Source organism: Poecilia reticulata, chromosome 5, assembly GCF_904066995.2.
Source record: "Poecilia reticulata chromosome 5, P_reticulata-male-v2, whole genome shotgun sequence".
NCBI lineage: Eukaryota > Metazoa > Chordata > Actinopteri > Cyprinodontiformes > Poeciliidae > Poecilia > Poecilia reticulata.
In genome coordinates, this window is record NC_088834.1 from 31,015,340 (window position 1) to 31,041,278 (window position 25,939).

Genomic DNA, 25,939 nt, shown 5'->3' on the forward strand with positions numbered 1-25,939 from the left:
GCATTTGCTGTGAACGCACCATTACTGCTTAAACTCTCCAACTGTCTGCGTCGTCTGTTTTTTTTTTAGTTTTGCTATTTTCTCCACTGTTTTTTCATTGAAAGTATATAAAAAATACCAATAAGCATAAAAACATGATTAAATGCAGTTACTGTGTGCAGCTTAGTGATTCAAAGCACACTTCTTTTTTATGACCGGTGTTCTAAAAGAAGCGTTTCACAAATAGGAATGTTTTTCGAGAGCACTACTTATGATGTGATGAGCACTACTTGTGATGCAGTCACAGTCATACAGTTCCCTAAAAAATGAAGTAATAAGTTGCTCTTATCATCATTATCACAATAGCACCATGAAATATGGTGATAGATGTCCATATTGCCCAACCCTACAGCAGAATGTTTTTTTTTAAAAGCAACATTTTATGGAGATGGGATATTTAATCAAATTGCTTAATTCCAAATGGTTGCCAGAGATCAACACAGACTTTCTTACTTCCAACTCTCCCTGAAGTTATTATTGCTGTGTTAGTGCCAGGGCCCCATCTAAAAACAGAACCTGACTATGAAGAACAGCCATTTGGATTGCAGGAACAGCATGATCTCTGTGAGAGGTTTGATGTCATAGAAAGCAGATTAAAGCTGCAGAGCCCTGGAACAAAACCATAATACATCCATGTAAAAGAAAAAAAACGAAAACAGTAACACATGCACAACACAGCGATGGCATGGTTACTAAATTAGAGAGCAGCCTCCATCTACAGATGTGGACTGACAACCCTGGTCTATATATATATATATATATATATATATATATATATATATATATATATATATATATATATATATATATATATATATATATATATATATATATATATATATATGAGAATAAAGTCACAATATTAGCAGATAAAAAATACCAAAACAAAGTTGTTTTAATTAGTTTTCAAGGTCTGATGTGAGTGGCTCGTCCGGACTGCCATCCTGTTTCCAAACAGACTCAGCTGTTCTGTGCTGCTGCAGTGAAAGACGGGTGTAAGGTTTCAGTGGTCGTCTTTACCAGGGGTCCTGATGAAGGAGGCTCTGGCTGCTGCCTGAATGAAACTCTGGATTTCTGAATCTACTTCTCTCCTCTGTGTTTCTGCAGGTGACCGCCATTTTTATATAAATGGTGTGAACACTCAAGTTGAGTTCAAGTCCCATCAGTGGTTTGGAGCTATTGTGCGTTCCCATGGTAACAGCATCTTGGTAAGACTAGAGAAGTGACACTTGTAGCTGTGATTAAAACCTGTATATGTGTACAGTACAGACCAAAAGTTTGGACACACCTTTTCATTCAAAGAGTTTTCTTCATTTTTATGACTATGAAAATTGTAGATTCACACTGAAGGCATCAAAACTATGCCTTCATTGTGAAGGCATAGTTGAATTATGTGGAATTAACAAAAATGTGTGAAACAACTGAAAATATGTCTTATATTTTAGGTTCTTCAAAGTAGCCACCTTTTGCTGTGATTACTGCTTCGCACACTCTTGGCATTCTCTTGATGAGCTTCAAGAGGTCGTCACCTAAAATGGTCTTCCAACAGTCTTGAAGGAGTTCCCAGAGATGCTTAGCACTTGTTGGCCCTTTTGCCTTCACTCTGCGGTCCAGCTCACCCCAAACCATCTCGATTGGGTTCAGGTCCGGTGACTGGAGGCCAGGTCATCTGACGCAGCATCCCATCACTCTCCTTCTTGGTCAAATAGCCCTTACACAGCCTGGAAGTGTGTTTGGGGTCATTGTCCTGTTGAAAAATAAATGATGGTCCAACTAAATGCAAACCGGATGGAATAGCATGCCGTTGCAAGATGCTGTGGTAGCCATGCTAGTTCAGTATGCCTTCAATTTTTAATAAATCCCCAACAGTGTCACCAGCAAAGCAACCCCACATCATCACACCTCCTCCTCCATGCTTCACGGTGGGAACCAGGCATGTAGAGTCCATCCGTTCACATTTTCTACGTCGCACAAAGACACGGTGGTTGGAACCAAAGATCACAAATTTGGACTCATCAGACCAAAGCACAGATTTCCACTGGTCTAATGTCCATTCCTTGTGTTCTTTAGCCCAAACAGGTCTCTTCTGCTTGTTGCCTGTCCTTAGCAGTGGTTTTCTAGCAGCTATTCTACCATGAAGGCCTGATTCACACAGTCTCCTCTAAACAGCTGTTGCAGAGATGTGTCTGCTGCTAGAACTCTGTGGCATTGACCTGATCTCTAATCTGAGCTGCTGTTAACCTGCGATTTCTGAGGCTGGTGACTCGGATGAACTTATTGTCTGCAGCAAAGGTGACTCTTGGTCTTCCTTTCCTGGGGCGGTCCTCATGTGAGCCAGTTTCTTTGTAGCGCTTGATGGTTTTTGCGACTGCACTTGGGGACACTTTCAAAGTTTTCCCAATTTTTTGGACTGACTGACCTTCATTTCTTAAAATAATGATGGCCACTTGTCTTTCTTTACTTAGCTGCTTTTGTCTTGCCATAATACAAATTCTAACAGTCTGTTCAGTTGGACTATCAGCTGTGTGTCCACCTGACTTCTGCACAACACAACTGATGGTCCCAACCCCATTTATAAGACAAGAAATCCCACTTATTAACCTGACAAGGCACAACCTGTGAAGTGAAAACCAATCCAGGTGACGACCTCTTGAAGCTCATCAAGAGAATGCAGAGTGTGTGCAAAGCAGTAATAATAGCAAAAGGTTGCTACTTTGAAGAAACTAGAATATAAGACATATTTTCAGGTGTTTTACACTTTCTTGTTTAGTACATATTTCCACATGTGTTAAGTCATAGTTTTGATGCCTTCAGTGTGAATCTACAATGTCAATAGTCATGAAAATAAAGGAAACTCATTGAATGAGTAGGTGTGTCCAAACTTTTGGTCTGTACTATATATAAATATATATAATATTTAATCTACACTCCAATACTGAAAGAGGGTTGAAGTGGAAATTATTTCATTGAATTGAACAAATTTTAATCTAATAAATTATTATTCATAAACCACAAAATTTGTTTTCCACTTTAGTTCGTTTTTTTTTTTTTTTTTGGTGAAATAAATGTGACAAATTCAGCAGCTTTTTATCTCTTGTAGGCGTATTTCAAACTTTTTATTTGGACAATTTGGGATTTCTGGACATTCTCTTCTTGTTAACGATGCCAGATTTGTCATTTTTTCACGTTTCTGTTTTATTCTCATAATTAACCCGGTCCTGCTCTTGCTGTGTCCAGGCCTGTGCTCCCAGGTATTACTGGAGGACGGAACACGACACGCCGTTCTCTGACATCACAGGAACCTGCTACCTCTCTGTTGACGCTCTCAAAACCTTTGTGGAGTTCGCCCCTTGCAGAACAGGCGGGTTTCTATACAATCTCACCAACTCTTAGCTGTTTCATTGCAACACTAATTAACAGCTGTGGCCATGTTTTGGTGTTTCTCACTGCAGAAAGACACGGCCCTGCTGGACAGGGTTACTGTCAGGGAGGATTCAGTGCTGACTTTACCAAGGTACAACAGTTATGTGCTCAGCTGTTCACTTATTGTTTTAATCGTGTTTCTGCTCTGTTTGAAAATGATATGTGATATATGTAGAGTGCCTTTCAAAGGGTTTAAATCATTTTATTGGGATTTATTGTAATAGACAAGCAGAAACCAGTATATAATACTAAAGTGGAAGAAACATAAGAGATTTTCATCAGGTTGGAGCAAAGTGTTATTCTATCCATTCATCTTTCCAGAGTTTCAGGAACTTCTGATCATTCATGGAACTTTTTTAGAAATGCTGCTGACATTAGCGTTAGCTGCTACATGTTTAGCTTTGAGATGCTATTTTAAGTCTGTATGCTCCAGTGAACGACTGGTTGCTTATGAAGCCAATAAAATACACTAAAGCTTCTTACTGTATTAATAAAAATAATGTGGAAAACTTGAAGGTGTATTAAGTTTTTATGAGGCACAGTATACTCTTGCAGACTTTGTTTGGACTTCAGGAGGAACTGCTCTGCTACTGTTATGTGTGTGTGTGTGTGTGTGTGTGTGCGCGTGTGTGTTACAGGATGGAAGGGTTGTTCTTGGAGGACCTGGCAGCTTTTACTGGCAAGGTGAGATGAGATGAGCGTGAAGCAACATGAAAACTCTTCAGAAAATGAATTTTGACCTAAAAAGTCAAATGTCATTGAACCTTTTTTAGGTCAGCTGATTTCAGCCTCTACAGAGGAGATCGTTAAGGCCTACTACCCCTCCTACTTCCTGCTGTCGGTCGCTGGACAGATTCAGACCCAGCAGGTCCAGGGGAGCTACGACGACAGCTACCTGGGTGAGAAAGCACATTTGATTCAAAACAGGCTCCAACACGAAGTTAAGCTTCAGACAATATCAACTGATAATATGTCCATTAGAATATTATATATAATATATAATAATAATTTCACTCAACTCCAATAAACAACCACATGGCATTCTGGGGGATGTAGGCAGAGAAAATACTTTTTTCCAATAGTTTGTTTTTAAGTAGAATATGGTCAAACTTTTCTAAGTGTAACGAGGTTGGTGGAATCAGTTATCTCACTCACACTTTGGTTACCTAGACACAACCTGTTCAATAAAGGCTCCACGTACTCGGGCATCCAGCCCTGCTGTTCTGAATAAGAAAATTTACATTTCATTGCCTAAAATACAATAACAATTCCTTTTTTCTTGTTATCAGTACAGTGCAGGGATGATCTGGTGACTTTTGGACTAACTGATTAATAATTGATCTGTTAATTGAAGTGCAGCAGGTGACAGAATTCGAAACTGAAACTGTCATCTGAGGAGTTCAGGGTACAACATATTTACAGTCAAAGTCTTTTTTTAATCTAAAATATCTAAAATATAAAATGTTTGTTTTCTGTACAGTTTTTCCTTACTCCCTGCTCTGACTATCTTTTCCTTTAAGCAAATGGCCTCTTTTTGAGTCTTTATACTCCAGTTAACAATCAATTAATTACTCAATTATTTGACAATTATTTCAATAATCAAATCATCACTATTACTCCGATTAATAGTTTCAGCCCTAACTGGAAACTTTTTGCTTCTAGAGGAAGAAATGTTTCTGTAGGACATCTAAAACTGAACTGTTGGTCATGACTAGAAGTGCTTTACCAAAAACTTCAACTCATCCAAAGTGTTGTCGTCGATGACATCAGCTGTGTTTCCATCACAGATCAGCGTAAAACTTTGTCGATGTCCCGCTAATGTCAAAATGACACAATTTCGCAAGTGAAACAGTTAAAATCACATGATTATGTTTGTTCACACAACGTCATTAAAAAACATGCCGCACCATTGTCCTCCATCTACTTCCTGTTGTCTTCTTCTTCTTCTTCATGATTTGTGCCAGCAGCAACATCTGGTTGTTGATCATGTGACTCATGTCATGTGAAAATAGTGTTTCCATTGCAGTTTTGCAAAATAAACTAATTTCAAATTGGCTGAAAAACCACCATAATGAGTTTTTTTTATACTGGTGTGTTTCCATTAAGCAAATCTATTCTTGAAATCAAAACTGTGCAATCGTTTAGCCGCTGTAATGACTCTCCAATGTCTTGCTCTGTCCTCCTCCCACTCCGCCTCTCCTGCAGGTTACTCTGTGACCAGCGGCGAGTTCAGTGGGGACGCTGAGGAAGGTGAGGGTCATATTTACAGTACAGAGAGCCGGAGTAACAACACACATGTTTGTGTTGAAACGGAAGGGGATTATTAAGTCTTTTCAGGAAACTGGAACATTTTTCAAACTCGAGGACTGATTGCCTGTTTCTGTTTGCAGATTTCATCGCAGGAGTTCCAAAAGGACTCATGCTGTATGGTTTAGTAAGGAGTTTCTTATTACTGTTCCGTACATTTTAAAATGGAAGCTAAAAAAAGTCTAAAGATGTCATATTGCTGTTTTTCTTTCTTTATAAAAATAGCAATCCGTGTTTTGTTTGTAGGTGTCCATTTTAAGTGGGAAGGACCTGAAGTCTGTGTTGAACCTGACGGGTGAACAGGTATGTGTTTCCAAAGCTTGACTCCTTAGAGAGGTCAATGTTTACAGTGAGCACTGCTGAAAGTTCCTAAAAAGCCTTAAACTAAAGCCAGAAACAAAATACGGTGCTGGTTTCTCGATGGAGGCGGGTTTGGATGTTAAACCACATTCTGAAAATACACTCAGGGATGATGAATCATTTCAGTGACTGAAATGTCACTGGCTTAATTTAGCAGCAGCACAAAGTTCCCCATTCATACTCTGATTCATTTTGCTTTAGTAAGGGAAACTTCCTACTACTGACCTTCTGCTTTAGGTGGTTTTTGGGTTTCATGTTGAAGTCATATGTGCTTTACCAATTTTTAATAGACCACTTTAAATTCTCTTTCACGTCTAGGCCTGTCGCTAACACGTTTTGCTTGACAAATATTTTGTCCTGGAAATGATTGTGGCTCAAGTCATTTTTTTGTCAAAAGATGTTTTAGAAAAAAAGAAAAAGTCATTTTGGAAAAAAATTACATAGCCCATTATTTTAAGAACGTGACGATATTACCGTTTTTAAGTAATATTCTAATAATGGCATAATAATGCTAATACTCTCTCTCAAAATGAATACAATATAATTACTAAATAATGTTTCACACTGGAAAAATAGACAAAACTGCCAATAAGGACTTTTGTAAACAAATAGTGGAAAGAGAGAAACAAGGAAAACCAGCAAATGGAGATTATTGAGCCCATTTTAATTTGTCATGTGATTGATTGATCTATGGCTTATTGTGACAGGCTTAGCATCACCGTTATTTATAGGATGACTTTGTACAACACAGTGGTGCTTTGAAAATATATTTATACTCCCTGAACTTTTTCACATATTTACCCCTAAATAAAATGTGGTGCAAACAATGGCTTTTCAGAACCTGTATTTTATCCTGATATGATCAGTCTCAGTGGTTTATGTTCTAAGATAAAGCTGAAGTAAGTTAGTCTGGATGCTAAAAACGTAGCAGAAAGCACTTCACCTCAGATTTGGACGCCCACTTCAGGTTATGTTGTGTTTTGATTTGTGAGACAGATAACATTTGAAAAGTATGGAAGTGTTTTCAAGGTTAATGTCCCTAACATTAAAATAAATCTCTAAAAAACTTCTGAAAACGTTTGAACTCTTCAAATGTAGGAGCTCTGATTGGGCTTCAGTTTGGCTGTTTTCTATGTGAATATGATGAAATATTATATTTTGATTCTCTTACAACAGGATTCAACATTTCAGTAAATCATTCTGTAGCTACACATCACCTTCCTAAAATAATGGCATAAACCATTTTTAAGCAAAAGTGATTAAAAAAAAAAACAGCAAGTAAATGACTTGTGCAATTATTTTAGGAAGGTGACGATATTCAGGATAATACAATTTACATGATTTATTTGTTTGAACTTAATCCCCAAAAAGTAAACCAGGGACCAGTTCTGTCGTCCAGAAACGGTTTTAATTTCTCAGTTCTCCAGCTCCTTGTGTTACTTCAGTCTTGCAGGAGCTCAAACGCTGAGCTTCCATGAAAAGGGAGAAAAAAGACTCCAGGGGATTGTGGTATTGAGAGATTTGGAGCAAATCTTGTGGAGTGGTGGAGGGGACAGGAGATGAAAGGGACAAGCAGGAGAAAATGAAAGAAAAGAGGGATCTGTGCACCGTGGTGTGATTACAGGCTAACTCGGCCCTGTTTGAAATGTATTCCAGATGGGGTCTTACTTCGGCTACGCAGTCTCGGCTACTGACATCAACGACGACGGGTAAGTGAATGGAGGCGCGGTGACGCACATGGTGGCACCAAATAGTGGGATGTAAAATGGTTGAAATAAGAGCAGAGGGAGAATACGCTAAAACAGAAGATAAATGTGTGTGGGGGGATTTCACTGGAGCGCCTGTCGACTGAGGGAGTTTTGAACCCTTCCCAGGCAGATGAAGAGTAGACTTATATTATCTAAGAGGCCAAGAAACTTTCCTTCCTTCTGTTGACCGTTTGTAACCATGTCAGTTCACCCTGTTGAGGCACCAGGATGGAAGAAGCCATGGCTTCCACTTGTTCAAGTCAACACTGAAAAAAATACCAAATCATACCAAGTATTCTAGTTTCTAGTGCAAATATCTTAGTACACTTGAAATAAGACAAAATTAACATACAAACAACTTTGAAGCATATACTTCTGATTCAGAAGTATATGCTTATATTTATATAAGCTAGATTTAAGTTAATAATTCCTTAATACTGATGAAAAAGTACTTGCACACAATGATTCTTCTAACAATATATTTTACCCATGTTTTTAGTGAAATAAATTGATAAATGACTAGAACTTCTTCATCAATATTAAGGAACTATTGACTTTAAAAAAGCTTCTTGCTAAAATTTTACTTTTCAGTTAGTTTTCTCTTATTTCATAGGTATTAAGATATTTACTTATAAAACTAGAACAAGTATACTTAGTAAGATTTTGTGTTTTTGCAGTGAAGTTAAATTTGTCTGGAAGTAGCTCACCTCCTTGGGGCTCATAAGCTAACAGTATTTACAAAAGTTTGAAATAGCTAGTTTATGAACGCAGACCTTCTCCCTCCTGAGTGTTTGTTGTTTAGCTAAAATTGCCAACTTTGTTTGAACTGATGCCCCAAACAGTGTTTCTCCTTACATCAGAGCAGACTCAAAAGTCTACAAAAGTCTAGATACTAACTGTTTTTTAGCTACATGATGGTCGGGCATTTTCCCCATGGCTACTAATGATTAAACACATACCTTGGCAAAATGCAATACTTAATAGCATCTTAGTAATTTTACTTACTTACGAAGTAAGTAGCATTCACTGCAAATACACAGAGTTCTTACAACTGTTGGCTGGTATCCGTCACCATCCTCTGTCTTCGTCTAATAGCCAACCCTGCAGTGCCCTATGAATACTTTTATACTGTAATCAAGCTTTACAGGAATAAACACTCATATGTTTTTCTGATGTAGGCCATGGCACATCGGGCCCCTTTCTGAAGTGAGATGTCTCATAAAAAGAGTCAGTGTTTCAGTTTTGTTCTTCAGGAATCCTTGCGCTCCTTTGGTTCCTTAAAATACGGTTCAAAGTGCTTTTATACTCTCTATTTTCTAATGCCTCCTCTATCTATCTGTCTTCATTATTAAGAATCCTGTATTTTCCACTCTGTTGACAGATTGGATGATCTGGTTGTTGGAGCTCCGACATTCATGCACCCGGGGTTCAACGGGCGACTGGAGGAGCTGGGGAAGGTGTACGTTTACCTCCAGAGGGGTCCGCTGCGTCTGGAGCCGGCTCAGACCCATCTGCTGGGCACACAGGTCTTCGGTCGGTTTGGCACCTCTCTGGCTCCTCTGGGTGACCTCAACCAGGACGGCTTCAATGGTACACCTGCACCTTTTACCTAATGAAGTTCTGACTCTCTTGATACAATATCTAAATATATGCCTGCAGCTTCTCGCAACAACTGTATGCAAAATTGTGGGTTTTTGGTCATAAGTTGTTTATCTTGCCACTTTGACATAAACCTACTTCCTTAGAAAAGACTTGGGCCATTTTTAGCTGTGCTATTAGTGTGACCACCGCTGATGAGTATTCACCTTGTGTCTCTCACATAAAATCCCCCAAAATATGTGGAAGTTCAAGACATAGAAGAAGAGTGATAGAAATCAATATCCCTCAATCAAACTTGAAGTTAGTAAAGATGAGAAATCAGAATGTTTTTCCTGAATGAGTGTGACCCAGAAAGGGTGAAAGGTCAGAAGCAGTAGATCCCATTAGAAAAAAGTCAGTATCCCCTAATATCATCTGAGAATCTGCTAGTTTTTGCTGCTTGTTCACATTTACAACCACATCATGTTGCCTGGCAACGGTCCAGTAGAAAGACATTGATGGAGAGCTTTAATGCTATTCTGTTGCTGTCTGAAATCAGACATGGCCGTCGGCTGTCCGTACGGTGGAGACCACCAGCAGGGCGTGGTCTTCATCCATAACGGTCACGCTGGAGGACTGAAGGACACGCCCACTCAGGTTCTTTCTGGCCAATGGGCTTCCAGCTCTTTCCCTGCCAGCTTCGGCTTCACTCTGCGAGGCGACATGGACATCGATCAGAACGGCTACCCAGGTATGAGAAAGTGGGATTCATCATTTATGCAACTTTTACCTATGAAACCTCTTCTTTGATGTCTTCATTTTGCTTTTTGCAGATCTGATTGTTGGTGCTTTTGGCCTTGATAAGGCCGTCCTGTACAGGTATGATTCCTCACTTTGCATATTTACAGTGAATGTCTGACACCCTGTGACCTGTTTCACATTTTGCCGTGTTTTAATAAACTTAAGTGAATTTTAGGATTTAATGTAATGACCCAACACAAAGCAGTGGCTGTTTGTGACATGCAGATGCAAAATGAGACTGAACTTTCCCTTTATTGTTTTGTGACAAAGTGCTGAAGAACTCTCGATGGTGATTCATCTTCCATCTTTTTACTGACTGAAAAACTTCAAACACACATGTACTTTATGCTTTTTTTTGCTAATGTAGTGTACCATGTATTTTGTACTGTGATATTTAATAAATTACAATTTATTTAAAAATAGGATTAAAAGAGAGATTCTCATATGTTGAGTTGTAGAACATCCCAACAGGATTTGCTTTTTAACGCATTTTTTATATTTTCTTTGTATTCAGACTCAGATGTTTACACACATTTTCTTTGCCATTTAGTTGTGCTGTGTGTTTCCCATCAGAGCGCGGCCGATAGTGACAGCCGGTGCTTCTCTCACCGTGCAGCCGGCCATGTTCAACCAGGAGGAGAAGACCTGTTCGCTCATCAGAGAAGAGAGAAACATCTCCGTTTCCTGGTATGGACTCTACCTATTTCCATTTGATCTAGTTTTTGTCCAACATATAGATGTTTTTCTTTTTTTGGTTCAGAGTGGGAGAAGTTATTCTGCTTTCAGGCTCTTTCCACAGTTTCCACTTAGCCGTAAGTATGGAACAGTTTTAGATTTGGTGTGTGGCATCTGCCAAATTGGCAGGCGTCTTGATCTCTTTAAACGAATACAAGCAAGTACTGTTTTAGTGCTTCTTGTTATTTTTTGTTGCCTTGGCAACAAGGATGTAAGAAAGAAAAAAAGGCAGAACAGCTGGAAAAAAGATGGAAAAAGAGCAGAAAATAGTTGTGCAGTTAGGAGCTTAACACGTTGACCTTTGAAACCCGTACTGGTCAACAATATGACTTCACTCCTCTACTTTATTTATCCATTCGGAGTTGTGAAAAAGTATTCACACCCTCACAGATTTCCTCCATTTTTGCTTTTCATGTCTCACTAGCTTTAGGGTCAAAGTTCATGACTCAGCAATAAGAAAGAGACTCGGCAAAAATGGCTTCCATATGGGAAAACCAAAACCACGAGTGACCCAAGAGAACATCAAAGATTCATGTTTTAGGACTTTTTAAAACTTGTTCTGGGAACTGATGAGTCAAAGTGGAACTTTTTGGAACTTTTTTACGTCTGCCGTGAACCTAACACGAGTCTAGAGCTGCCAGAGTAATGACCTAAAGCACATGAGCAAATCGACTTTGGAATAATTTTATTCAAAACAAAATGAAGGTTTTGAAGTGGCCTAGACGAAGAACGAACACAAACATGTTTGAGATGATGCGAAGGGCCATTCATGCTGGTAAACTCTCCAATGTGGCTTAATGAAAATAATTCTGCAGAGCTGAGTCGGCCAAAATTCCACCTGATGGCAAGAGAGGAACAACCAGTCGTTAGGGTCACCGTAGGGTCAGGCTGGGCTGCAGAGGTTTTCGTCCATAAACTAATGAAATCATCATTTACTCAGGTTGTCTTTGTGTGTCTTACAAACATTTGTTTGGTTATCTGAAATATTTAGCCTGAACCTCGCTGGCTGTTTCCTCTGCAGCTCCATTAGTTCTTGTTCCAACCTGCTGCTGTCAGTCAGAACCACAGAAACCAGCTCGTGAATTAGCATCAGTCTGGACTATTTTCCACTTCTGACACACATGAACAACATTAAGATAAGAGTTTTTCTGAAGCTTTGGTCAGTCTAGATAAAAATAAATCCAGATATCACGGTTGAATTAAAAACTTCTGTGAACTGGGGTGGAACGTAATGTTTGCCTTGTTCCTGATTTCCTTTTTTTTTTTTGCGTGTTTGCCACACATCAGTGTTTCACAACATCAAATCAATTTAAATATTGGTCAAAGACAAAACAAGAAAACCCAAAATGCACTTTTTAAATCCAATTTTTTATTATTAAGGGAGGAAAAACCTGATTCCCCCTCAAAGCGAACAACGGGCCGGGCCTCCAGCAGCAACAACTGCATGTTTGGCCTCAGATCTTTGCAGAATTGTTTTAATCTAGCCACAAGGGAATGGCATTTCTTAAATTCATGCCACATAATCAATAGGATTCAGATCAGGACTCTAACTAGGCCACTCCAAAGTCTGCATTTAGATTTTCTTCACATATTCAGAGATGGTGTGTTTTGGATCACTGTTGGTTTCAGATTGAGGTTGAATGTTTTTTTGAAAGCTGGAATCAAACCTGCAACCTTCCAGTTGAAAGACGGGAAGGTTGCCCATCGAGCCACAGGCAGGCCCTATTGATGTGTTGATTAAAAGCAGGTGTGGCAGTACTCAGGCCTGAGACGAGTCAATAAATGTATTTTCTGTTTACTTGTGTTGTCTTTAGCTAATATTTTGAGTGATGTTCTGAAACACTGAAGTCTGACAGACATAAAAAAAAAAATCAGGACAGAAGAAACACTTTTTCACCCAGGTAAATATATTTCTCAGCTCGGTTTCACCTCCCCAAAACTACGTCCAACTACATTACCCACAGATCCATGTCAAGGAGGAACATCAGCCTGAACAGTTTCTGTAGATTACTGTAACTCTGCTTGAACAATAACTAAATAATGGATAATGAATGAGCAGCAGTAGCATTTCTTCTTGCTCTGTGTTCTACCTGCAGCGTGAGCACCAGGTTCTGTCTGGAGGCCTATGGGAAGCACCTCCCCTCTCATTTAGGTAAGACATGCTCACACATACACATACACACACACACACACACACACACACACACACGCACACACACACACACACACACACACACACACACACACACACACACATGGTCCCCATTACCTTGCTTTTGTTGTGCAGCCACAAGTATGCTGGACCTCTCTGCGGTCAATTTGGCAGTTAGGATCAAGATGAAAAAGCAATTGTGTAAATACAGGGTACGGTTTAGAGAAGTGTGTGTGTGTTTATTTAAAGTATGGCGTTCTGTATTGTCTCTGCTGTCTGCTGCGTTTTTAATGTGGTGTGTGACGATGTTTTATGCGCTTCTCAGTAGAAGCATAGAAGAGAAAAGAGGATTTCTCTGTGCATGTGTGTTTGCATTCAGTCATAGTGTTTATCTTTGGCTATGCATACATTGACATTCCAAAAGCAATGAGATGATGGACCTTTTTTTTCTATGCTTGTTTCCACCACTATGTGGACTTTGAAGGTTTCCTGGTGGAAGTGCAGCTAGATAGAGCGAAGCAGAACCAGAAGGAGTCTGTGAGGAGGGCGCTGTTCCTGGAGAGTCAGCAGCCCACCCTGCTGAAGACCCTAGACCTCACAAATGGTCAAAGGTTCTGCCATGAAACCAAAATCTACCTGCGGGTGAGTCTTTAAACTGTGTGTTCCCCCTAAAAAACAGTAATAACAATCAACAAAGTATTTGTTTAGTGAGCCAATGACCCTTTTCCTCTAGTACCTACTCAGTGAGGAACTCAGGTATAATAGTTTTACACTAATAATGGTTACCTGGTACCAGCGCCTTTTTTAGAACCTACTTTGTGGAGTCAGGCTGAAAATACAACATGAGAAGACTGTGTGTCCCTGACTGGCTAAAGGGTTGGAGTCACGAGTCACTAGTTCAGTCCCCTCATTTTTAAAAACTCACCACAGTGACCGAGCATGTTTGGAGTCCAGCAAGACCAACACAGCTGATCTGAGCACACAGAGCTCGGATCTGAACGTTGGTCATTGTGAAAGAAGCTGAGCTGACGACATATAAATAGTGCAGCAGATAGTTGAATATTACATAAAATGTTTCACACGTGGTTAAAAGCACTTAACTTGGCACAAATGTTTCCATGAGCTTGCTTTTTTAGAGAAAAAAAAAATCACAGAAAAATTAAAGATGGCGACTATTTTTCATCATGGCCTTCATGGTCATGAACCAAAATTCACTTCTGCACTAAAGTTGCCAATATTTATCACAGGTGAAAACTGTTAGTATCAAATCACACATACCTGAACCCATCTAAATTATATTTACTAATAATTATCCATGGTTGTCATGGAAAATTAATTTCTGCAGTAGTTATTGGTGGACACAGCTAACCTAAAAGTCAAGTTCACTAACTATGAATGGGCTAAACAAGAATCTTAACTATGCTAATGATAAACAGCTAAACACATAAAAACATTAGGAGACGCTAATGCCAAACCGCTAAACACAAAGACATTAGCAAAAGCTAACGGCAAGTCGCCAAACATATTGAACGTTTTGCAGATGCTAATGCTAACCATGAAGACTGTCTCAGTCTGTGTCAGACATCTTCAGCCCTCAGTTTCTGACTTTTCTGCATATCATTACTTTAAAGTTGTCTGAATAGCATGAAAAAATTAGAAATCATATAATGTGACAAAAAGTTAATCCAAGTTATGAACATGAGTAGCTTGGTAAGAAGCAGCATCTTGTTCCACGCTTGGTTTCGTACAGAGGCTCAGAGCTCTCTGCTGTTAATGATGGTTTCCTGGAGGCGTGGACTCTGTTGAGGTTTTAAATGTTACTCAGTCACTAACATTTGCCTGTGATGCATGTAAATGTGTCAGTACATGTGCCATATCAGCAGTATTAATGTATCTGATATTAATACTGCCAAAATCAGCCCAAATTTTCATATTTGTGCATCCCTAACAATTACATTTCTCTAGTTTAGGAAATTACTCTCTGCTGTTCACTGTTTCAGGCTGTTTGTTCTGAACCCACCACTAGACAGCAGCTCCGTATTCTATACGTTTTAAGGATTCCTATTGGTCCTCCATAAACGATAAAAACCTGAGCATTATCATCATTCAGTGAAATCCCCCCGGATCAAACTTCAAAATTGGACATTATGCTGCTAGTTGGTCAACAGCTCATAATAACGTAATTTAACAAAGCTTAAATTAGGCAGATAATTTGCCTTGAATTTTAACTATTGAAGTATTTCAATCATTGGAGGAATTGTGACAGCCCTGGTTGAGCCCACAGCCTCAAATCAATTCATAATAACTTTGGAAATCTGTCTTTACATCTCTGAGCTCTGAAAGTGGAAAATCCCAGGTGTGTATCAGTTCAAAACACTGATACACTTACACGTTGCAATCTCTTTTCTTCTGCATGTTTGTGTGCCGCCTCTTTCTCCAGCTTGTAACTGCTGGGTTTTTCACTGCGTCTCTGTCTCTGCCACAGACCGAGGACGAGTTTCGGGATAAACTGTCTCCCATCGACATCAGCCTGAACTTCAGTCTGGATGGTCGGGTGGCGGCGGATCAACACGGCCTCAGTCCAATCCTCAACTACCAGACAGAGCAACGTGTAGAGCAGAAGGTAGGATCATTATGTCCTGCTGGCGGCCCACCGTAAACATTACTGTTCCAACATAATGAATGGATTATCTGTTCTCACTGCTGGTAGAATGGTGGCACAGGTCAAAGCGGTTTCTTTGACATTCAGAGGACTTGAAGTGCTCAGTCTGCTGAGTTGCTCTCAGGTCTTCTGTTACATATGTTGACTCCGTGGTTTCTAAATGTTTTAAGTTTGATAAAATTGCAAAATTTGCTGTTTGTGAGTGATTTTCCTCCACAGCCATCAGGTGACTGAGTCACAAGATTCACAGTGCAGAGATTCTGTGAATATTGTAAAAGCTTTGTGTTGTTACATTTGCTACCTTTAGTTCTATGGCAGATCAAAATTTCAATATTTGTTACATTTTCGGCTAGTGTGTAAATGGGATTTAAAGCAGAAATAGACACAAGTTGTCTTTCATTCAGAGGACTTGAAGAGCTCAGCCTGCTGCGTTGCTCTCAGATCTTCTGTTCTATATATCGACTCCATGATTTTTGAATGTTTTAAAAACCATGGACTGAGGTTTGTAGGTGGACCAGAGTTCACTTTTTTGGTCCTCATCAGGGTTTGCTTCTCACCAAATGGACTGGATTTTCTCGGCAAACGGACCGGAGTTCCATTAAAACTAAAAAAATAGGGCCGGTGTGAATACACACTGTGTTTTACTATTGCTGGGCTTTAAAACAGAACATCAAATCTTATCCTTTAGATTTTAGGTGGAATTTTCAGTGATTGTGAGAACATGCTGTGCTGTATGAAGTAGAAGGAGAATGACACGATAAATAAAAATCTGAAAAGTCTGGAAATCATTTATATTTAGCCTCTGTGAGTCGGTGCCACCTTTTTCTGAAGTTAGAGCTGCAGTCTTTTAGGTCTCTACCTGCTCTGTTTATCTACAGAGTGAAATTATTGCTCATTCTTCTTTGTCAAAATATCTTAATTTCTATCAGATTGGATGGCCAGTGTCTCTATTTCACCACAGATTTGAAATTGCTTCTATGTCTGGACATTAACTGGATCATTGAAAACGCATGGATATGATCTTTGCTGCTGCTCAAGAATATCCTCTGCACAGCACAATGCCATTTATTTATCTTGGGTTTGCCCACGTCTGCACATCGACACTCTGTGGAACAAAGATAATGAATCAAACCTAGGTGAATTCAGGAGCTTTAGAATCATTTAGCATAGCCGTGTTTTTTCTGGCTCACTCTCTGTTCAGCTGCTCATCATGTGTGGCTCTTTGTGATTCCACAGTTCAGAGCGAAAAAAACCCGTCCAAGTCTCTAAGCCTCCATTTATCACTGGTGAAGTTGAAGCAGACCAATGAAACACGTTCAGAACCGGCTTCATTTGGCCGCAACCACATTCATTCACCCTGTTTGTCTTCTGACTCTAGTTCAGGTAAAGCCAACAGATTAGTGGAGCTGAACTCGGCTGATCAAACTCCCAGACACGCACACACACGCACTCGCGCACACACGCACACACACGCACACGCACTCACACACACACATACACGCACACGCACGCACACACACACACACACACACACGCAGTCGTACGCTACTATCCAACAGGGGACATTCCATTGACTTCCATTCATTTCTACAGCCTAACCCTAACCCTTTTCCTAACCCTAACCATCACATACCTAACCCTTTTCCTAACCCTAACCAAAAGTCAATTCACACCTTAGTCCTAACTGCAACCCCTGACCCTAAAACAGGGTCATTTCCAAGAGGGGACCTACAAAATGTCCCCTCTTCAACGGTGAGTCCCCTGTTGGTCAGTGTAAAATGACACGCATGTCCCCTGTTGGATAGTTACACATGAACACACGCACACGCACACACACACACGCACTCGCGCACACACGCACACACACGCACACACACACACACACACGCACACACACACACACACACACACACACACACACACACACACACAGAGACTGCAGGCAAGGGACTCACACGATTAGAAGGTTTTTGTTTTAAAGGGGCAGTGTTATGTAAAGTCAGCTTTGCTGAGTATTACATCATGTCATAATGATGTTCCCTCATCATAAACATACCTGGAGTTTTGCCTTGATTCTTTCATGCTTGTGTGAGAAATCCATTAATCTCCATGGCAACCATTCAGCTGTGCTAAATGCAAGGGTGGACATAGCTCTGCCTTGGAAATGCAGCTCCTCTTCTGAACTGCAGTTTCTAAGCGTGTAAGCCACCTCACTGCCCCACTCCGCTCCTTCAGACTAGCCAGCAGAAATTAGCAAACATCTGCTGAGTTCATTCTCAGTGAAACACTGGCAAAAAACGTTGCTAAGAGGTTACTAGAGGAACCATGTTGTGATGACTTCCCAAAGGTGGAACTTAAGAAAGAGCAGAAGATTTTAAAGAGACAGAGACCCAATTTCAAAGTGTTAAATTACAAAGTCAAATTTCTTTTAAGTCATATTTGTTATGTATAACATTTTTATAACAACTGAAGTTAAAATAGGTATTGTGCTATAAAATGGTTCTTTGTGCCTGGAAAATACAGAAAAACAGAATTATGCGATTAGAACATAACCAAAGAGAGGAGCAGCACATCATGTTGAAAAAAACTTTTGCTCTGTGGAGAGGTTCTACCTCTATTTCTTAATAAACCTTTACTTAATATTAAGCTACCGGCATCAGTTACTCAGACATTGATTTGCCAGATCCTTTTCATTTCAAGATCAAACTATTGCACAAACCTGGTGAATAAAAGTGATTTCTGATTCAGGAGGAGTAAAAAAGGAGATGATCTGTCCAGAATGATCCGTTTGGTCCAGCCTTCTCTCAGACCTCTGAGGTTAGAGAGCGTAGCTCTGTGAGGAGTTACGCCTGAACGTTAACTGACCACAGTGACCACACCACTTACACGGCCACACAGCTTGACTTTTAGGAACCAAATTGATGGTCACCACAAGAGCATAGCAGATGATGTCCTAAACATCATGATGTGCAAAAATAGAGCAGCCCGCCCCGCACACACTGTGACTTCCTCTGCTCACCCCAGCAGAACGTCCTGTGTTCCTGTTAATGCAGAAAAATTCATTAAAATGAAAATGGAGATTGATGTTTCAAAGCATAGTAAGTTAAAAGATTTTTTTATTGATGCTAATACCTGTAGTAGCGATGCACTGATCCAATATTAATATTTGTATCGATCCTGATATTGAACAAAATTCTAGGTTGGGTATCGGTGGCTCTGTTCCCCATACATGAGGGCAGATCTATTCAGTCTAATTCTATGCTTTGTGCTGTGAACGACATCATTCTTTATTAATTATTTTACATTATATTTAGAATTCCTAATCACGCTTTCTGAACCATTTGACAGTTTGATGCAGTTTATTTTTTACATTTGACCAACGTAGTTAACTTGTTCGTTTTGTCATTTTCAGTTCCTTCATTTTTTATTTTACATTGGATGTTTTGTTCCTATTTACACTGACTGAACAAACTAAAGGTGTTTTTGTGTGTTTGTCTAACCTTGTGAAGCTATTGGTATATTTAAGTGTCCTACTGGTGCAGAGTTATCAGATAAATGTGTAATTCACTACTTTCATTTCTATGTTTTTAAAAACAGACGTTTTAAGTCGTTTCAGCTGTTTTTCAGTATTGGCTCGTTATTGGCCGATACCAAACCTATATTGGTACCTGAAGTAAGAATAGTGGATCGGTGCATCCCAAACCCGAAGCGCCGTCTCGTTGCTCCTGTTTGTATTTCATATATGCAGAAGTGGAAGGTCTGTGGGGCCACATGGGTCACAGCTCTGCACAAACACAAAGGAAGCTCTGACAGCCCGGTCTGGGTGGAGCACTGCTCACTGCTCTCACATCTGCTCCTGGTTTGTTGTGCATGCTCCTGTCCTGCGCAAGGTGATAGGCCCAGCTTCAAAACCTGCAACGTTATGAGAGCCATTCAAGGCAAAGAAAGAACGCGATTGGTTTTTAAACACGGCATCTGTCATTTTCTCGTGACGTACAAGAAATTTCGCCCTCTCCTCTCAGTTTAAATATAAGATCAGATGATCCCAGTGTTATGTGGTCAGAGGCCACATGGAAAATCTGTTATGTGAAGTGGGAAATAATCAGGAAGCTGGAGGACTGAGAAGTTTCAAAACACATTAGTCACTGCATGTAAACTCAGGCAGAAATGTTTCCCAACTAAAGGAAAAGGTCTGATCTTCCTTAGATGCATCTTTGCACTAAAGAAAGTTTGCTTTGCCACTGACCTCTGACCCTGAACTTTTTCACATGATGTCACATCAAAGCCATAATGACAACATACTTATGCCAATTGGATTATGAAAGTAAATTTACTTAAATGTTGCAATTTAAATTTTTTTAGTTTTTTTTAAAATAAAGTTTCTGTCCCATGATGAGGTGGTTTTAGGCCTTATTGCAATTAGTTTATGTCACGAAACTGCAATAGAAACACTTTTTTTTTTTTTGCATCGCACAAATCACATGGCCAACAACCGGATGTTACTGCTGGCAAAAACCACAAAGAAGACGGCAGGAAGTATCTGATGGATGATGGCGCAGCGCAGTATGTTTTTTAAGGACTTATCACATGAACAAATGTATTCATGTCTGATTTTAATAGCATTTTCTTATTTAGTGGAAACACTGCAATTACTAAATTGTGTTCTGTCGACATTAGTGGAATATAGACAATGTTTTGTGCACATTTGTAACAGAGACTCAGATACAGATGGCTGATTGAAGCTTCTGTCATGGAGAACAAATAAATAATCAAACACAAAATCATAGTGATTAGAAATGATAATATAATTATATTTTTGTTTGTATTTTAGCAATGAATTTGTGTTTTTTATTTACATTTTTTTTAATACTCCATAGTCTATCCTAACTCCTGCTTCTTTGTTCTGCTTTCATCGGTGGTTTTAAACATCTGAATTTCTCTGTGGTGGAATCAATAAAGTGTTATCTTGTCTGACTGAAGCTAAAACAATGTGGCTGGATTGAGCTGACTGAACACAGGAATGAACAGGAAGTGGGAAATGCCTGGGGGAACAATTAGGTGATTGAAGAGAGGTGAGTGGTAACGTGGAGAGATGGTAAGTGAAGGGGAAGTGAGGACATCAAAGGAGCGGCACCGGCAGCGTAGCATGAGGTGAGCAGAGACAACAGACATTAACTAGGACCTTAACCAACCAGTAAGGTTGGGGGAAAAACACTTTTTAAAACACAAACTGTTATTAAAGTTAAGTTGTGTAAAAGAATTTCACTGGTTCAAGTGATTGTGAAATCTGCTCTTACTCACGTCTCACCAGGGGACATCAGAGTAATAATAACCACATACAATAACCAAACAATAGAAAGCAAAGAGAATCATCTACTACTTCTTGTTGTTGGCTACTCATACCCTCCTTGCAGAACCCCACTTCAAATCTCCTCAACTCCTTTAAACACATGCATGGAGCCACCAGAGTTTACTAAAAGACAACGGCTGCTCAGGACTACATGTCTGACGGATTTATTGAGACACAAACCATCAGAAGTTAAACTTAATCTCCACTCCCCGTTTTGGACTCTGAGGTCGGAGTCGGTGAAGAACTTCAAACTTTTCCACTCTGAGTTCTGACTTTACAAGGTGTTCTAGTTCACTTCTAAATTAGACATTCTTTCCAAGCACAAAAGGAACATTAGTCACTGTTCAGCATGAGTGGAGAACTGAGAGAAACTCCAGTGACAACTTTTACCACTGCAGGCTTAAAGAAGCATTAAGTGGAAGAACAGGACACAATAAGTCCTGACAAACGTCAAGGCAGTATGCTGAGTACTGATTCATCTTGCATCACATCTTACAGTTTCAGGGCTGCAGCAGTGAGGCTCAAAGAAACATTTAAGTTGACAACAAAATCATGAGACATCTTAGGTTTATGCTGCTTACTTTGAGATTAAAGTCAAATCTTCCTTTCTCCTCATGTTTCATTTTCTTCACTGAGGTTGAGAAACATGACAGTTTGCTTAAATACAGAGAAGAAAGTGGGCTTGAAGTAAAGATGGCTGGAAGTGAAAGATTCATTCACATAATCTGTAAATAAATGTAAAAGCAGTAAGTTGAACGAGGATTCTTCACGGAGAGTTTGGTGCTAACCTCCACCAACCTTGTCCCTCGCTCTGTCTGACATTCATTTTGGAGTCTAATGCTTCCCACATGTATAGCAGACGAGGCCGCGGCGTGGCTGACAGCGCGGCGCTGCAGACTGATGAGACCAAAGAGCAGAGAGGACCGAAGGACGTGAAAAGATCAAGGGCTCAAATGGAAACGTCAGTCCTGCCAAATCAAATCCCATTCATGTTTTCCTTTTGGTTTCTACAAACTCAGCTGTTGCAGAAAACTAAAAGGGAAATGAGTCCCAGTTGTGTTTTTGAGGTTCCAACTCTTTTTGATGGAGGCTCTCCACAGAAATGTAATTGTTTTGATGGAATTAATCTTCTGACTCTCCATCTTATTCCTTTGCTTTCTTTCCACATATAAAGAAAAAGTTTCTTTTATCTCGCAGCGATGAATGGTCGTTCACTCTGAGCTTTGTGGCAATGTTTGCTAGTTGAGTTCAGATAGAGTCTGTGAGTAGATTGCAGCTTCCTCTAGAGATTTCTCCTTTTCGCCTTTTCAGATTCACATCAGATGTCTGTAACAGCCAAAGTAATGCGAGCGCACAAAGAAACCTGACGAGTCAGTAGATTGTGTGTAATGAAGTGATGTTGTTCATGGAATAAGTACTGAACGATGTGGATAAAAAACCAAGAAACCAGATAAAAGTTGTTAGTATTTAGAAAGTATTCCTGTTATGCAACTAACTTAATATTTGATGAACAATAAAAAGGTTAGGGGACAATTTTATGCCACAGTTCAAGAGGACACATTTCCAGTCTGGAAGCAGGATTTCATGACTTTTGTTCTCAAAACTTTTAATTCTCAAAACCAGAGAGAAAAACAAGTACAGTTTTTTTTTTTCATTAAAAAGAAGTTCTGCACTCAACTGCAATGACCTCTATGCACAGTCACTGCACAAGACTCCACTGCTGAAAAGATAAAAAAAATATGAAACTTGTTTAAAGTTTGCTAATGAAAATTTGTATGGAAAAAAACTGAAGAACAGAGAAGATGTGGAGGATCCCAGAGTATTTCAGATTTAACGGTCTCTTCATGCAGCAGGCATCTTAAAGTCGATATTACCATAAAAGGCATTCCTATGTAATATCTAATATATTTCTGTAGGGTACTTCATTTATTATTTCATTTTTGTACCCATAACTCCATTTGTGGACTAATTTGCTGTGATTTCTTTGATTGTTTTAAACATCTGCTGTGCATGTCAACTGAAATATTAGAAAACTATGAAGTGAAAGAACTGATGAACTTCCTGTTTTAGCTGAAGCCGTTTCTCTCTGTGTTTTCCCATCAGGCCCAGATTCAGCTGGACTGCGGTGAGGACAACATTTGTGTCCCCGACCTCAAACTGGCTGTTATTGGGTGAGAATATTGTGTAGGCCATAAAGGCCATAATTTTCCTTTTTTTTTAATCTTCCAAATGTTTCACTAACTCGAGCATCTTTAATCTGCTCTAGTTAAAAAAAACCAAACACGCAGACTTCTCAAACTAGATTTTTCTACATTAAAAGCTGAATATTTCAAACCCAGTTTGATTTGTGATCAGAATTGTTGGAACAGACCCTGAACACATCGTCTGATTGCTGCTCAGTAGGCCTCTTCCACCATGTTCATACAACATCACCATGTCTACTTCTGATACTGTCTGGAGCTCATAAGTAAAATTAGAAATGCACACCGGAGGCATGTATTTAAAAAAAGTTAGTTTTTACATAAATAAACATGTAAAGTTCAGTAAGAGTCCAATATAAACCAAAGTCATAACAAACAACCCGCCGTGCTTATCATCGGTGCTAACTGCTCTGGTCGCTGAATCCTCCAGCAGCACAGATGGTGCAGGGAGGAACTCCAGAAAGTTCACAACCAGTGTGGAAATATTAAACCTTTCAACATGTACAGGCAGACACCACAGAATGCTTTCTGAACAAAATATTATCTGAGATGAGATGATTTTCTGCATCATCTCATGGATGACAGACTAGAGCAGGTTAGTGGCTGCTCCTCTGGCTTTTTAAAAAAATTTCTGTAAGTTAAAAAATACTCTAGTCTAATTTCTTGATTTATTTAGAGATTCATATATTTATGTGTACATACTTATTCTTACATACTTATTCTTTGGATAAAGTAACTGGTCAACAAATAATCTGTTTCTCCTATGGGATTCACGAAGTATATTCAGATTCTGTGTTACTGGTATTACTGGGCCGACCATTGCGGCAGCTCCAAGACACAAAAATTAAAGAGACATTACCCGAATTCAGCCACATAAATTCTAGTAGCATCTGAGCTCAGCACACAGATGACAGACTGATCCAGAGTTGTTGATGTGTTGAAATGTCATTCTAAGCGCTGTAACAGGAGAGATGGTCTTCAGGAGAGCACTAGTCGATCTGAATGCTACCAAGGCCAGGAGTGCCATGTTTTACATCTGAATTGAGATTTTCTGCAGCAGGTTGTGTAAGTCCCTCTCTTGGCTCAGTCTGGTAGGGTGGATGCTTAATCGTTCTCTGTTTATGAATGAACACCAGAGAGATATGAGTCAGTGTGTCTCCCCTCCCGTTCATGGAGCGAACACACACACACACAGACACACACAGGCTCTCACTCCTCCCACGCAGCCGGCTCTGTTATGAGGAGTGTTTTGAATTATGCGGCCATGTGATTCCTCTTCGCAGCAGAAATCCAATCAATGCTACAAGTTTCCCACGGAGGCCCAAAGTTCTGCCTGAGGATCCGTTTCAAGGCCAAGTGATTCAGCACATGCATGAGAAGAATTCCTCCTCGCTGTAAAACATCAGCAGTTTGCTTTCCTGGGCCAACATTCCTTCATGATTGGGCCGTTTAACATCCAGGATGAACCCCGAGGTTTATTACTGTGTGTTTGTTACGCTCTGACTGAGCGTCCTCCGTTCACCCTGGGCTTTTTTCTTAAATGAATTGACTGTGTTGCGTCTCAGCGGTGGACTGCCTTTCCCTTTTCACTCTCAGCATCTGTTGAGAGTTGGTGTTATTCCATCAGTGTTGCTTCCTGGCTTAATTAAAATCATCTGGTTATTCCACCTAGAGAAGGGTCACTGCGTCCAGTCCGGGGGGCTGAAGGGGGAATGAAAGAAGACCCCCAGTCCTAACCCTCCACGGACCTCGTAGCTCCTTCTCCTGCTCAATAGAAACATGGATTTATGGCGCGGCGGCAGACGGGGCGGGGCCACGGCCGGGAGGGTGTGGAGAGAATTTATCACAACAGTTAAAATGTGCTGGCGCTCGTTACTGCATGGGGGGTCGATTTCCTGAGACAAATCACAGCGGTCGGGTTGGGCTCGGGTTCCCGACCGGCAACGGCTGAAAGAATGGCGCACTGTTTACGAGTCTGTCATCGTGACAAATGTTGCTGGGCGATACATTGTCTCAGGAGATATTGTGATAAACGATCATATTGTTGTTTTGAAGTTATTTTCAAGTAATATGAGAGAAACAGCATAATAATACTGCAAGAACATATTCTCAAAGATCAATAAACTTTCAATTATAATGAACATTTAAAACTGGACCTGGAAGACATTTTAAATATCCGAAATACATAAACAAAACAACAAATATAATTAACGATAAAGTCTCTTAAACAAAATGGTCCTTCAAGAAGAAGTTCTAGTGGAGACCAAAACATCAGACTGAAGACTTTTATCATCCATTTTTAAGCAGAAAGAGAGAAAAGATGAATTTATTAGTAGTATCATCTTATCTAAGTCATTGCCTTCAGATGAGTTCCTGTGCTTTGCTGTCAGGATGAATATCAAAAACAATTGTCCTTCAGTTGGAGGGATTTAGGTGTGGAATCATTTTGTGAGGAGTTAAAATTGTGTTTTTCACCCTTTAAATAAAAACATCTCTAAAAATCTATTTGCTAAACAAATGGTTTGATTATGTTTTCTTTTCTGAGTTTGTCTACAGACTTAGCTGGAATTCCAGGATATGTTT

General features: G+C 39.8%; 1 protein-coding gene across 1 annotated transcript in view; it reads left to right on the top strand.

The window, feature by feature from the left end:
• LOC103465419 (integrin alpha-5-like) overlaps nucleotides 1-25,939 on the top strand; it is a 56,014-nt gene that overhangs the window by 19,236 nt on the left and 10,839 nt on the right. The window contains exons 3-19 of the mRNA XM_008410222.3: nucleotides 1,147-1,247; nucleotides 3,277-3,400; nucleotides 3,492-3,553; nucleotides 4,101-4,146; nucleotides 4,236-4,361; nucleotides 5,668-5,712; nucleotides 5,853-5,896; nucleotides 6,016-6,072; nucleotides 7,786-7,838; nucleotides 9,259-9,467; nucleotides 10,015-10,206; nucleotides 10,289-10,334; nucleotides 10,830-10,943; nucleotides 13,088-13,143; nucleotides 13,628-13,785; nucleotides 15,629-15,766; nucleotides 23,259-23,326. Coding sequence (XP_008408444.1) covers nucleotides 1,147-1,247; nucleotides 3,277-3,400; nucleotides 3,492-3,553; nucleotides 4,101-4,146; nucleotides 4,236-4,361; nucleotides 5,668-5,712; nucleotides 5,853-5,896; nucleotides 6,016-6,072; nucleotides 7,786-7,838; nucleotides 9,259-9,467; nucleotides 10,015-10,206; nucleotides 10,289-10,334; nucleotides 10,830-10,943; nucleotides 13,088-13,143; nucleotides 13,628-13,785; nucleotides 15,629-15,766; nucleotides 23,259-23,326 — 1,639 coding nt within the window. The remainder of the gene's footprint in view (nucleotides 1-1,146; nucleotides 1,248-3,276; nucleotides 3,401-3,491; nucleotides 3,554-4,100; nucleotides 4,147-4,235; nucleotides 4,362-5,667; nucleotides 5,713-5,852; nucleotides 5,897-6,015; nucleotides 6,073-7,785; nucleotides 7,839-9,258; nucleotides 9,468-10,014; nucleotides 10,207-10,288; nucleotides 10,335-10,829; nucleotides 10,944-13,087; nucleotides 13,144-13,627; nucleotides 13,786-15,628; nucleotides 15,767-23,258; nucleotides 23,327-25,939) is intronic.